This window comes from Monocercomonoides exilis (assembly GCF_001643675.1).
Source record: "Monocercomonoides exilis strain PA203 chromosome Unknown scaffold13-1861174, whole genome shotgun sequence".
NCBI classification, from domain to species: Eukaryota; Preaxostyla; order Oxymonadida; family Polymastigidae; genus Monocercomonoides; species Monocercomonoides exilis.
The window spans coordinates 1,085,704-1,100,421 of NW_027150558.1; the positions used below are offsets into that span (position 1 = coordinate 1,085,704).

At 37.9% G+C, this 14,718-nt stretch overlaps 2 protein-coding genes across 2 annotated transcripts; one reads left to right on the plus strand and one right to left on the minus strand.

Annotated features, from left to right (window-relative positions):
- Positions 1-2,213: 2,213 nt before the first annotated feature.
- On the minus strand, positions 2,214-10,543 carry MONOS_3551 (putative Protein tyrosine and serine/threonine kinase; the record flags this gene model as incomplete). The annotated part of the gene is made up of 1 exon (XM_067873559.1): positions 2,214-10,543. The coding sequence occupies one exon, from the start codon at positions 10,541-10,543 to the stop codon at positions 2,726-2,728; it is 7,818 nt and encodes a 2,605-aa protein (XP_067730832.1). The 3' UTR covers positions 2,214-2,725.
- Positions 10,544-11,903: 1,360 nt separating this feature from the next.
- MONOS_3550 (uncharacterized protein) lies at positions 11,904-14,023 on the plus strand (the record flags this gene model as incomplete). Its single annotated transcript, XM_067873558.1, has 4 exons — positions 11,904-12,163; positions 12,246-12,967; positions 13,082-13,692; positions 13,913-14,023. 4 exons carry the CDS (start codon positions 11,904-11,906, stop codon positions 14,021-14,023), a joined length of 1,704 nt encoding a protein of 567 aa, XP_067730833.1.
- Between the last annotated feature and the right edge of the window lie 695 nt (positions 14,024-14,718).

Here is a 14,718-nt window from a genome sequence, read left to right on the forward strand (position 1 = left end):
AACCAACTTTTATAGATCTTCATCGCCTTCAAGCATCTTCAATTGAAAACATGAGGAATTGGTTTTCGTTGTTGAAAAATGTGATTGATGATTGTAATATTTCGTCAGATTAAATCATCAATCTGGACGAAACTGACATCTTGATGTAGCAGTCAGACGAGGAAATAGTAGACACAAAAGAATCTCAACATGATTTTTTACCAGAAGCACAGAGAAGGAAAAATGCAACATTATTTTTTTCTATTTTTGCAGATGGAACGTCACTTGATTCAATCATGCAATGGCCTTCTCAGACCATTTCCGAGGATCTAAAGGAATTGAAGTATCATCGAACTAACTGTTTGGCAAATGGGACAGGCTGGATGACAAGAAGAGATTTTGAAAAAGTTATGATAGAAATATTATTGCCAAAAATAAATGAGAAAAGAGTTGAGCTTCATGGACGGTCTTCCTTCTCTTTGATAATACTTGATGGATATTCCTCTCGTTTAAGTTTTCCAGTGATATCTTTATGCAGAGATCATTTAATCCATTTATTGATTCTTCCATCACAGACAACACATCTCACTCAGCCGCTGGATAGGTTTGTATTCGCGCATTTCAAAAACAGCCTATAAAGAGCATTCTCGGTTCCTTCTGATTCGTCAATTTCTTCTTACAGAAAATCATTAATACAAGCAGTATCAGAAGCGGTTAATAACTCTCTCTCTCCAAGAATTGTGAAAAAGTCATTTGAAGCATTCGGAATTTTCCCATTTGACCCTTCTGTCGTATATCAGTGCCTTCCGCAGAACATTGAAGCCTCTTCGATAGCAGAAAAAGTGGTAAACAATTCTTCACTTTCAAGCAGAATCAGCATGAAATTAATAACAGGAAATAATTTTTTCGAAAGCTTTTCCATGCAATAAGATAAAAAAAAGGAAAGTCAGCAAAATAGCTCAGCAACAAAGCAGGATGGTGCAATCTCTGAGGTGAAGGAATCATCTAATGTTAAGGACAAAAGCTCAAATGAAACAGGACCTGTTGAAAATGTCAACTTTCAAAATCATGGAAGGAAAACAATTATTCACGATGATGTTTCTTCGAAACAATCTGATAATTCAGAGGATCGAAAAGAGCAACGAGATACATCAGAAGAAGAGATTCTTTTCCCCAGTGAAAAAGGAAAAGAAAACTAACTTCAGAAAGCAAATGGGGATCCATCTTCAATTACAGTTAAAAATATTTAATGAAAGTCACAAATTATTTATTCTTTGATTATTCAAACATGATTCGACGTTATTTAACAGTGCTTTGTTTTCAATTGCTTTGAAATCGCCAATCTTTTTTAACTGACATTTTGATTGCAAATTCAATTCAGATATTTTCATTTGGCTTGTTCGATCCACCTAAATACACGAAAAACTCGATAATCAGCACATTTTTCCATTAAAAGTGTTCAATTGTGTCAAAAAAAGCTAAATGGAATATCCCGGGTTTTGTCCCTGACTATAATGGTTGTGGCATCTGTTCCATTTTTTGTGAATACGGTTTCAACAACGCAGAAGATGAGTGTTCGAGAATGAATAAATGTTGAGCTGAGGAGAGTGAGGGAGTCATCTTTGTTGAAAGAAAAGTTACCAAGTGTTTATTCAATTGAAGCACATGGAATCTGATGAGATCTCCCATAAACATCGAAATCACTTCAGCTGTTGAAAATGATTCTATTCTACAACTCGTTTGATGAACCAGCTGTTGTGTTCGGTATTGTCTGTTCCTCCGTTGTTTTGTTCTCGTTTTGTCAGATTTGATTGCTCTGTTGGAACATATTCATTTCAAAGAAGTTTCATCATCAAAATATTAACAACGCTCCCTTCCTCTTTGGAACCAAACTCTTCTTTCAAAGCCAAAGCAACATTGAGAAAAATCAAGGAAGATAAAGTTGCCATTATTTCATTCTTTTCATCCACTGCTCAAACATCTCATTCGGCTGACAAGTGTCCATTTGCAATATCGAAACCCCAGTTGCTCAATCAGTTCTTCAATTCATCGGTAATGACGAAGTCTTTTCAAAAAAGCAACAATTGTTGACGAGCTTCCACAAACTCTCCATTCAGCATTCACATATTCAGCGATGAAATATGAATTTTCAGACAGCTGAGTTCTCAGCAAAGCATCTGGATCTGTGCTCATGAAGTGCTCGCTCCCTTCAAAAAAAGTTCTCTTCCTTTCTGTTCAAATAAGTTCAAATTCTTTTAAAAATGAAAAACAAAAAAAAACTTTTCAAAAAAATAATAATAATAATAATATAACACAGTGAAAAATAATCGCATCAAGGCAAGAGCAAGAGTGACGCGCAAAGATAATTGCAAAAGAACGCTTCCACAAGGAAATACTTATAAAAACAGAGAAAGATATAAAGAAGAGTCGAGCGCTTGAAATGCAACAAAGAGCTTGCTCAAAATCATAATTCAAAAACCGAAATAAAACATATTAATAACAACTTGTTTCTTTTGGAAAAAAAAAAACAAATAATCACACACAAATTTCATTTCAAAAATATTCATTGTTTAGATAAAACAAAAAATTGCCCCATAACAAGAAAAAAACTCTTTTGAAAGAATAAAAAAGGAAAATAAATAAGAAGCATATGCAATAATAATAATAATAATAATAATAATAATAATAATTATTATTATTATAATTATAATGAAACATCACTGAACATGCACATAAACCTTTCCATTCATTCTTTCAACAATGCTATCACTTCCGCCAGGTTGGGTCTGTCATTTGGCTCATCTGCCCACATCTTCTCCATCACCTCAACCATTTCTTCTCCTTCGATTCCTTCTGTCAGCGGTCGCACCCCATCCCTTATCATCTCCTGTGCTTCTTCTGCATTGCATTCACTCAAAGGCACTTCCCCTGTTATCATCTCATACAGAATCAGTCCAAGTGAAAAAACAACTGCCTTTTCAATTCCCTCTTCTTCATCTCTCGCTTCAGGTGCCTTCCATCGCTTCATTTCTTCCTTCTGCTTTTCATCAGCCAGTTTTTCTGTCAATACGTAGATTTCATTTTCGTTTCCTTCTTCAACAAAGATTGAATATGGGCACAGCTGTCTTGCCATCATTTCCACCCTTTCATCTCCAACTGAAATCAAATGCTCAAACAGCTCTGCCACTGCCAAAACCACCTCCTTCCCATCAACAACATCCATCGCTCTTGTTCCCAGTGTGAAATTGCTTTGCACTGAATGAATCACCGAATGCAGAGTTTTGATGTTCTTTTTCTCCTTCTCTTGAAATGGCTTCTTGGCTGATATGACGTTGAATGAATTATTCTGATGAACTCCAGAAGCAGAAGCATTCTCAGAAAACGGTATTGGAGATTCCAAATCTGGAAGATCATTTTCATTCAAAATTCCATCGTTGCTCATCGAAGGAGGATCTGGAAGATCTTCTTCATCGTTGTCAATTAGCAAAGGAATTTGGATCGTCATCCCTTCCAGCAGTGTGGATGGCATGTCGCTCATCTCAAACTCTCTTCTGCTCTCTTCTTTTTGCCTTTCAAGCCTTTCCACAATTTGTGCATATTCCCAGCGCGCCTTCTCAGCTTTCTTTTCCGCATCTTTCAGCTTCCTTCGCAGAAGAGCCACAACAATCGCAAATGCCACCAAAGCAATAAGCAGAAGAATCATGCACACTGCAAATGCAGCAATTCCCCATTCAGACTTTCTTGCTCCTTTGGCAGCATTATCTTCTTCCTTTCGTTCGGGCTCGCTTCTGTTCTTCAGAATGAACGACTGAGTCGTCGAAGGAGAATCAGCATTCCCAAACACAATGCACACCCTCACTTCTGCACTCGCCTCTGCTCCCCTGACCATCTCCAACCCAATTGCACCATGAACCTCCTCTTCGCTCACAAATCCAGTGTCTGCCAGCTCACATGCCTCAATCTGTTCAACATCTCCAACAGACGAAACAACCCGAAAAGACAGGTTGCACGGAAGGAGAAGCGTGCCCCTGAATATCAGATTCAACAAGCTTTCATTCTCCTCTGTTTCCACCGAATGAAGCGTGGGGATAAAAAATGGCGATGCTCGTTCTCCAGCAATCCCCTTCAACACGCACCCATCATTCAGGATCCACATCGATGAACTTGGTAAAACTCCATCTCCTCCTTTCAAGCTCACAACATCCAAAACTCCCGAATCAGAACAAAGCATATTTCTTCGAACAGATGGAAAATTTGAAATTAATGGATTGTCATCTCTGAATTCACATTCTGTTACCGAAGCTGTTGCACAACAAAGTGATAATCCTCCTTTTGACGAGTCAGCAATCATTGATCCTTCAATTTGGACAGTTGCACGCAACAAATGAAGCAGAGACCCGTTCCACCGACAGATCTCCTCTGAGAATATGGAGTCTTTCCCAGCAGCAACAACGTTCGGTAGACCGCTCGTGCCAAAGAGATGGCAGTCTCTCATTTTCAAGCTCTGAACATTATCCACAAACGCAACGCTGCCTTGATGAGAGGACGAGAAGCAGTTCGTGAATGTGCTGTTTTCAACAGTGATTGTTGAATGGAGACCAGGCAAAGCAGCCCTTATTGCAGAAGGGCCTTCATTAGCTCGTGTGATTTGATCGAATACAGCAGAGGTTATTTCAATGACTGCAGTGTCTGTTGCATACAACGAGGAGAAAGATGAAGCCAAAGAAATATCAATAGCTTCTCCTGAATTCAGTGTAATATCATGCAATTCCAACTTTTCAATGGAAGTGCTCTTATCAGAAACTTTAATGGATATGAGATCAAAGTTGGTCGATGTTGAAGCTTTTATTGAGGAGCAAATGATGTTAAGAGCATTGAACGGACAATCATCAGCCACAATGAGAGAAGAAGAAAGAATAGAGTTTGTACAATTAACGTTAGAGATATCAACATCAACAGCTGAAGAAGAAAAGAAAAACATCGGAGAAATGCAATTCAAAGAAGAAATCGTACAATTAGCCAGCTTAAACTCTCCTGAAGCAACATAAAACAATGATGGAATAATGCTCAGCTCTGCCATCGAAGAGAATGAAATATCCTTTGCATCAATGGAACCGCTTTGAAGATACAGCACAGCTTTGTGCTGAGACGAAAATGACTCAGAAAAGTTAAAGTTCAAATTATTCATAACGATTTCGTTAACCAGCGTCAAAATAGACGCATCAGGATTTGAAGCAGCAAGGCTTGCATTGAGCTCAATCATCGCTTGTTTGATTGCATACGGCTTCACAGTTGCGTCTAAGATTTTAGCTTCATTCGATATTAGTGTCGCATCTTTAACAAACACCACTCGAACTAATCCTGTGTCCAGATGAGTCACGCCAATGTTGATGCTCTTGCATGGGCAGGCATTTACCCCGCACTGCCTCGAGTCTTCACCATTGACAGCAGACAAGAAGATGATCTCGTTCTTGTAGAATGTGATGATGGGAATTAAATCCTTGTCCCGCTCTAAAGCATCATTCGCGTTGACGGCAGTGTCTATCTGAAGCGAAGGCTGGCCAAAATCCAAGCTGAAAAGCGTTTCGTCGATTTGCTCTGAAATGCTGTGGCAGTTGATAAACATATCTTTCCCCACTTTCGCATCGTTGTTGTTGAATCGTACAGAGTTCATGCGAAGCGGAAGCTTCTGAAGGGGAAAAGGCAGAAAGTCAGTTGCATCAACATAATCAAAATATAACCCTCCGCCTCGTCCTTCGCTTGACGCTCTGCAATTTGTATAAGTGGAATCAGATATTTCGAGTGTGCCTTCCATCGACAAGCAAAGTCTTAATCCTCCTCCGCGCAAAGATGCATCAGCTTCACATGATTGAAAAGTCGAGTTTGAGATTATTGTGCTCCAGGAAGCAAATGTGTCTTTCGCAATTGAAGTTGGTTGATCTGTCGTTTGATTTAAATTTTTGAATATGGTGTTATTAAAAGTTATCGAAGTGAATATATTGCTCGAAGTTGGCGATGAAATACATGTAAATGTAGGCTTCTGAGATCCAGAAAATTCTTTAAAGTATGCTGCTTCAATAGAAACAGATGAAACAGAAGATGAAAACACAAAAAGGGATTTCTTGTAGTCAGACACAGAGACATCACAATCTGTCATTTTCAGCTGGCCGAATGTTGCTTTGATGATGTTGTAATTCAAATTCGCTGCTGTTTGAATGATAAAAGCAATCGACGATATTTTGAAGCTATATTCAATTCCAGTTGCAGAAGACGGATCTGCAGGAGAAGTAACAGAAATGAACGATGTATGTGTTCCAAGAAGAGAAGGAAGTATAAATATGAGATGTGACAGTGTAGCTTCTGCGCTCGACGTAACCAGTCCATCTGTTCCAGTACCAGAAGAAGCAACAATCATCGTAGTGTTTACATCAAGTCCATAAATGTTATATTTTGCGTCTGACAACACAAGCTCTTCAGAAAAGCTCATTGAATTTGTATCAATTTTCACTTCTTTTTCAAGTGTAGTTTGTCTTCCACACGCAAAGTCGATGGTTCTGCACTGAAAATCTGTGTATCCACAGACCGAATAATCAATCCCTGTTCCGTTAACAGAGAATGTTGTTGTGACAGCGCGGAAAAATAGCACAAGCGGGATTGAATCCACATAATTGGCTGTATCAAATCCACAAGCTGAATCAAAAGAAGCAGCGTCTGTCGTTGTTGTTGAGTCACCAAATTGAGCATGATAACGACTATCAGCATTTCTGCGAGTAGATTCGGTGGTTGGTTTTAAGAACGGCAGAGAAGTTTCTTTGACGCTGTCTCTCAAAGAAGGTGATATCACAAAGAGATTCAAACCCAATTTTGCAGAGTTTGTTCCGAAAGAAGGCGTTTCAATTACGAAATTAGATGAAGCAACAGAAAGCGTGATAAATACTGCTCCTCCTTTCCCTTCATCGGATATTCCACTTGGAGCATGACAGTTGTCAAATATGCAACCAGAAACATTCCAATTCAGCCCACTTTTCAAACTGGATGCAATTGCTCCGCCATTTCCATTGCCTGTGACTTTGCAATCAGTAAAATTGCACATAGAAATAGTAACTGTTCCAATGCTTGTATCTGAATCGTCAGAAATTGAAATACAGCTTCCATCTGCAGTTGATGCACTTACCGTTGTGAAATTACTGTTTATGATAGAAAACTCTTTGGGCTTTGTCAGATGAAACGCTGAATTTCCAGTTAGTTGCAGAGAAGAAACTTTGCACCTGTCCACATTCAATCCGCAATTCGCTGCTGAAGAGATTATTGGCTTTGACTGAGCGGAATTTGTAATATCAGAGCTTGTCAATGAAAGACTGGCTTCGTTGCAGATAACGAAAAGAGCATCAGCAGCAGTTGTGACAGTTGCAGAGGTGAATGAACAATCAGTAATGGCAGCAACGGAATTTGTTCCATTCACAACGAGCATTGACTTTGTACATGTCAAAGCAGTTGTATGAAGTTCGTTGATAATTAAGTCTCCCTGCAGTACATTGAACAACGTGTATTGCAAGTTATCTGTGCTTGATTTTGTGATTGCACACGACGAAAGCGTCAATGTGCTGCATCCCACTCCAAACAGCGAGGCATGCGACCCCAGCTGTGGTGGAATTTTGTTTTCAATGCGAGAAAACAGCACAGTCGCAGCACAAGTCACAAAAGATCCCGTTCCTGTTCCGTTGTTCACGATGTCCAACGATGAGGTTCCAGCAGTGTCTCCATTGATGGTGTACGAACGCCCTGACAAAGAAAGCTCTTGGGAGATATCAGATGATTGAATAACAGACAAGGTGATATCGCCTGTACCCAATGCAAACGCATAGCTCAAACTGCCACACGGATATGCAGCAAATCCACATACTGCCACGTCCACCCCATTTGCAGAAGAGACAGAAATCACAGATTCTCTGGGAATCAGATAGTATTTCAGAAGAACAACATTTCCGTTTGTGGAGCTGTCTTCGCCTGCCAAAAGCGACTCGTCATTGATAGGATTGAAAAAGTTCAATTTTTCGATTTTAACACTTTCATTCAGTTTTGTCGAATAAACAAACAAATCAGGACCATACTTTGCCTTATTTGAAGCAAACGTAACATTCGAATAGAACGTATAGCCGGCAGCTGAGTCGACAAGTGATAAATATACCGCTCCTCCTCTGCCTTCTCCGCTTGGGCTTTCCCACTGCACTTTGCTCGAAGTGAAGCACGTGTTGTTAATATCAAAAAGTGAGGGTGTGCTGAGCTGCAGGTAAACAGACCCTCCGTTCTTCTGGCTTTCAGAAAGGTTGATTTCTTCAAACTCACAGTTGTCTATCGTTGCTTTGGAATTCGCAACTCCAGTAATGCTTTTCACAGAAACACAACCACCATCGCCTTGCGAGCGTGCGATTCGAGTGAAATTACTCTCAACAATTGCCAATGATAATGTCTCGTCCGCATCCAAGATGCAGCCATTGCTCAAAGTGATGTCTTCGAATGAGGAGTGTTCAACATTCACAGAAGCCTGAGACCCAGAAGATGCAGAAATGAAAGAAACAGCGTTGAAAGATAAAGATGAAGCATCAAAATTCTTTAGGAGTAAACTGCCTGATGCAACTTTGATAAATGAAAATTGAATCGAGGTTACACTTGGAGCTGCTGTTAATCCGCAGTTAATAACATTCAAAGTATTTGAAGAACAAAGCAAAAGCGTATCTTTGTTTGTGAGCGTCTGAGGAACAGAAAATGTGATGTTGGTTATTGTCGATAAAATGGATGACTCAATAAATCCTGTTTGCACAGTTGGCAAAGTTAAACTGACTTCAAACACTGTACCTTGTGCTGTTGTTGAGATGCCCCATTCATTCGTTTCCATCTTCAGTTCTGCATTGAAACTGAATGGAGAAACAAGCAAGATCTCCACTTTGGTTGATGAAAAGTAAGAAGTTGCTGCAAAGTTAATTGTTGAGCATGGCAGCGAAGGAAATCCACACTGATTGATATCCGCTTTGTAAGAGCCGCCAACACAAGCAGGGCTTGTAAATGGCTTCAGGTAAATCGGCAAAGGAATCGCAAATGTATCTCCCAAAGATGACCTGTCATATCCGCAAAGTTCATCACTGTTGGAAAGATCAGGTCCAAACACAATAGTTTCATTTTTAATAACAGCAGAAAGGCTATCTGCACTCACAAATATGTTCTTTCCACTTTCTGCAGCGCATGAACTGAACAACACATCTTTGAATATAAAGTCTGTCGCTCCATCGTCCAGATACAGATAAACTCCTCCTCCACATCCATAATGCGTTTGAGATCCGCTGTTCGCTTCACACGATGCGAACTCCACGACCTCATTAACATTAGCTTCTCTGCCAGATACAGATGCACCAGTGGCATTTCCCAGGCTGAAAGATGAGCCAGCTTTCATATAAACCCACATTCCTCCTCCATTTCCTTCGCTGCAGCTGCATTCAGTAAGAGAAAAGTTAACCAATGACAGAGTTTTCCCTGTTTCCAGCGTGACTTCGATGATGCTGCCATTCCCGTTTGTTCGGCTGATTTGAGAAAATGTAGTCTGTGTTGTAGTAAATTCCCTCGGAAAAATAAGAGATAAAACAGGCTTCGACGTTTTAATTGCCGTGATAGTTGTCTGGTCGAGGATAAAATGTCCATCGTTAATCACAAAAAGCGACTTAGAAAAGGAAGTGCCTTGTCCGCTTTCGGCTGTTACTGTACTCTTGATCAGCTTCAGCACTCCATCTGCTTCGCTTATCGAAAACATTTTCGCATTTGAAGAAGTCGAAGAGTTGTGCACAAAAATTAAATTCGAAGCGGAAAATGATCCGTTTGTGATCGTGCAAAATGTTCCTGAGCTAATTTTTGAGACAATCTTTGGAATTGACGTTTGAGAGTCTGCTACTATCACTCTGTCTGAGATGTCCAGTGAGGTCTCAGTGTAAGTTCCTCCATTCACAATAATCTTCTGGTTGAATATTGGAGTCCAACGCGTTATTGAAAATTTTAATGTGAGACACTCCTTGCTGCCTGTGGAATTACCGCAATCATTTGTGTCATGCCCTCCATTTTTCACATAAAGCCCCGGAAAACTCGGCGTCGGCAGCCAATCTGGCCTGTTAGCAGCATCTGGATAACTTCCATCGCTCTTGCAGTATATGAAGCGAGGAGAATCTGAAAACGAATAGCATGCTTCAAATTGAGTAGAATCCAGCTTTCCCGCAAAATTTTTATCTGTGTAAATATCACTCCCCATTTGACTCCGCACCGAATTGTTACTGAAAAACAGAAAACGGCATCTAAATGAAGAACATGATAAAGCCAAAAAGCACATGATTGCACCTCCGTGTCTCACAGCCCTGTTGTTTTGGAATTTGGTGCCAGTAATGAAAAGATTTGGAGGTGGATTTATAATTCCTAAGGCGCCTCCACATCCTTTGCAAGAATCACCGTCGATGCAACACCAGCATTTTGAATATTCACATTCTGAAATTTGAGATTCATTTTCAGGTGCTTGTTCGAAATTCATTCCTCCAAAATGTTGCGGTCCGCAACATTCAACAATTCTGCATTTATGCAAAATGCGCTTCGTTCCAAACCAAAAAGAAATAGCTCCATCTGCGTAGTTCCCAGTACAATTATAAAAATTTGATTCAGAAATAACACATTTTCCATTTTCGCAAAATAAAGCTCCACCTCTTCCAGTATTATTTTGGTCTCCGGTAACCTTACATTTATCAAACAAGCAATTATTAATTGTTACATCAGAGCTACCTTTTGCACATATGGCTCCACCTTGCACTCCACCTCCGTTAAATGTAAAGGTGATATCAAGAAATGATTTAGTTCCTCCTGACAAGTACGTGCGGTTTTGATAAAGTACAGTACATCGTTCGAAAGATGAATTTGAAGCGCTTAATTGTTCCGAAAATCGTGAATCAATAATTGTGTGATAATATGGATTTTCAACAGCAGAAAAAATGCAATTGCTCATTGAAACAAAGCGAGAAGAAACTTCGTTTGCATAATGATTCGCAGTCGAACTAATATTCCTAAATTCACAGTGAAATGTATCGATCGAATTAACTTCATAGCAAGAAAGCAAGGAGCAGGGAGATGAAATTGTTAACGAAGAAAATTTTGAATCAAAAAACAACGCTGAGCTTCCAGTGGCAGATTTTATTTCAGAATTTAAACAACATTCACTTAAAATAGGCGTGTAAACAGTTTGAGTTTGCGTTGTTAAGATTGTAAAATTGTAAAAATGTGAGGTTCCATCAAAAGAAGAAAATGGACTGTTAATACCCAATGAAGAAGGAACGAGTATGCAACTTACAAGTTCAGCAAATGTATTTTTCTTGAAGAATGCAATGCTTTCATTTTTCACTGTCAAAAAGGATAGCTTTTGTAACCTTAAGGTTGAATTATAAACATCAAATATCAAAGTTTGTGTTTCAGTAACAGCGGATAGCCCAGCTTCCTCGTAAGTACAATCATCAATAATAAGTATTAGAAACCAAGCACACAAGTAAATGCACTTCATACAAAAGAATCAGTTCATAGATAACAAATATATATTTATAATGGTTAAGAAAATCTTCTTTAAAAACAATTAACAGAAATAAAAAATGTGTTCATTTTTGTTTTATCGTTTTCAAAATATTATTTTCTTTTAAGTATCAGATGCATGCGCTCATTAAATCTTTTTTAATCATTCATATTTAATAATAGACTTCATAAAGTATTTTATTCTTATCAATCAGTTTTTTTGTGCATTTTATCATACTCTTTGAAAGTGATTTTCTTATTATTATTACCATGAAACAGAAAAATAGAAATCTGATGAGAAATATATGGTTATGATCTTTTTTGAAAAAAAGAAAAAATTAATGAGCGTTTCAACGTTGGAAATAAGCAGTAAATTGTCTAGAGATGAAACGTTAAGTGGATTAGGCGTGCATATCAGTGATGCAAGCGTGGTAAAGAGGGATAAACTGTTTGATTTGATGAAAGAGACAGCAAATCTTCTCTATGGAATTGTGCGTGGAACGATGAAAGAAGAAATCGAGGGCATTCTGAAGGAAGAATATGGAATGAGCGAAGGAGATGCATCCAAAATCGTTGAAGAAGTTGTCGATGAATATGGCATGTTATCAGATTTTCAATAACAATTTTTTAAAAAAAAACCAAAATCTATTATTGTTTGGTTGTTATTATTTTTTAGCTTTAAGCGATTTGTCAAAGAAAAAAGGTGGGGCAGCTTTTGCATTTGGGAAGGCAAGAACTTCGAGTCAAGCAAATGGGAAATTTTCTGTTCCATCAGCATTTTCTTCGAAAACAGCAAGCTCTTCAAGCGCTGACAAGGCTGCTCCAAAGCCGTTCGTGTCGTTATTACCACCAACGGAGAGTTCGGGGACTTTTGGTGGACCTGCGAAGTTCCCGCCTTCGTTTGGAAGTGCGATGCATGGGCCTGGGCCAATGTTGCCAACTGGACTTTCCGCAGCTGGTCCTTTTTTGTCTGGAATCTCTTTAGCTTTACCAGTTTCTGACGAGCCTTCACTTTCTGTGTCAAGCATGGCACCACCGGGATTTCCTGCACCCGGATTTCCGTCTTCTTCATTTGGGGTTCCTTTGTTGATGCCTCCATTTAATCCCTCTGATGAGTCGAGCCCTTTTATCGGAACACCAGGCAGGCTGATTGAAGATGGAGAGAAATCGCAAAAAGAAGAAGATAGAAAAGAGAAAAAGAAGAATGGAAAACTTGAAAAGAAAAGTGAGAGCAGTGGCGACTCTGATAGCGACTCTAACAGCGATGAGGAATCAGATGACTCAGAGGCGTCTGAAGATGAAAGTAGCAACGATGAAAGCGGTGCTGATTCATCATCATCGTCATCTTCAGAAGGAGGAAAAAGAAAAGAAGGTTACAAGGAAAATAAAAAGCCAGTGAAGGGAAGTTTGTTAGTTTTTAATAAAATTATATTTACTTCTTCTCAAACTTGTTTTGTGTATTATTTGCATTATTCTAAATGCTAATCAATTTTTTCGTTTATTTTTGTTGTTTTATAAGAATTGAGAGGGCCGCTTCATTTTTCCGAAGAAGAGACAAATGGATACAATCCGAAGTTTGATGAGTCCATTCATCTATCTCAGAAAAAAGGCACAATTGTCGTAAATCGTCCGCTTTGTTATGCTGTTTGTTTGGGCAACCCGTTCTGCAAAGGCATTTGGCGCGTGGATCTGCTTGTGGTAGAGGACGCACAGTGGATGCCGAATTTTGTTGAGCTCTTTGTGAGAACAAACAGCATGGACGTGTTTGCCAAGAAGCGCAGTTCTTTTAAGCCAAAAAAGTCTGAAAAGAAACCTGCAGTTAATTCGGAGGCATGCATAGGTCCTTTTGGCTCTGGCTGGGCATCATCATCTTCTTCCATAAATATTTTTGGGGCTAGAACACTAACTTCTGCTGAATTTGAACTGCTGTGGATTGGAATAACGGCAGAAGGGAATGTCGAACGTTGTAAGATGGGTTCTCCTCCTTTGCCCTGTATTGACTCTTGGAAATGCAAAGGATCGCAAATTGCTTGTGAAATTGACACAAAGAAAAAAACTTTATCATTTTTTGTAAATCGGAAAAAGCAAGCACTTGTTATTACAAATGTGCCAAAATGCGTACAATTTCAGGTATGAAGAAATTATAATTTTTCTTCTTTAATTATCAATTTTATTCTTTCATAATGAATTTTAACAAATTAATTTTTCAAATTAATTGATTGTGCATTTGATACAATATTATTTTATCTCTCTTTCTCTTCTCTTCTCTTCTTCTCTTTTCTTTCTTCCATCGCAATCTTATTTACAACTTTTTTATTAAACTCAAATATTTTTTTTAATCTTTTTGCAGTTGTCTTTACATGCAGAATCAACAAAAATAAAAGTGCTCAGATTAGACAAAATGAAGAAGCCAACAGGCCCCAAAAAGGTGCCAGGCACGTTTTGTGCTGATTTTAATTAAAATTTGTAAGATCTCAAATGTCATGAAATGAGTTGGAAATGCTTTCTGTTTGGTTTAGGAAATAGTTTTGTGGTTAGAAGTAGATTGTTTTCAAACTTTTTATTTTCTAATGTAATTCAAGAATTATTTGAAATAGATTTGATTGTTTATTTATTTATTTATTTATTTATTTATTTATTTATTTATTTATTTATTTTGTTTGGTTTGGTTTTGTTGATGGCTGTAATTCTTAAAGAAAAACTGTGGTTATTTTATTTTATTTTTTTTTTAAAAAAAATTTTTTTTTCAATTTTATTTTTTAATTATTTTACACCATAAATAATTCAAAATGAGAAAATTTTAAACAAAATAAAAATCTTTGCAATCAAATTAATAGCTTCACACTTTTTTAAATGGGAAAAAATTGAAAAGGTTAAAAAATTTATTCAACAAAAAAAGAAACTGTCCTTTGAATTTGATTATTCATACAAAAATTCAGTTCAATTTTGTTTTAAGACTTATGTTTGTCACAAAAATTGGTTGCTGGAAATTTTCATGAGTTTGTTGATAATTTTTCAACAGTTTAGTATCAAGAATAATATTTAATATTATGGTTCATATTTTTAATTATTTTTGGTGTTTTTTGTCAAAGGTTGAAAAAAATAAAGAAAAGAGAAGAGAAGAGAAGAAGAAGAAGAAGAAAATACGAGAGAACA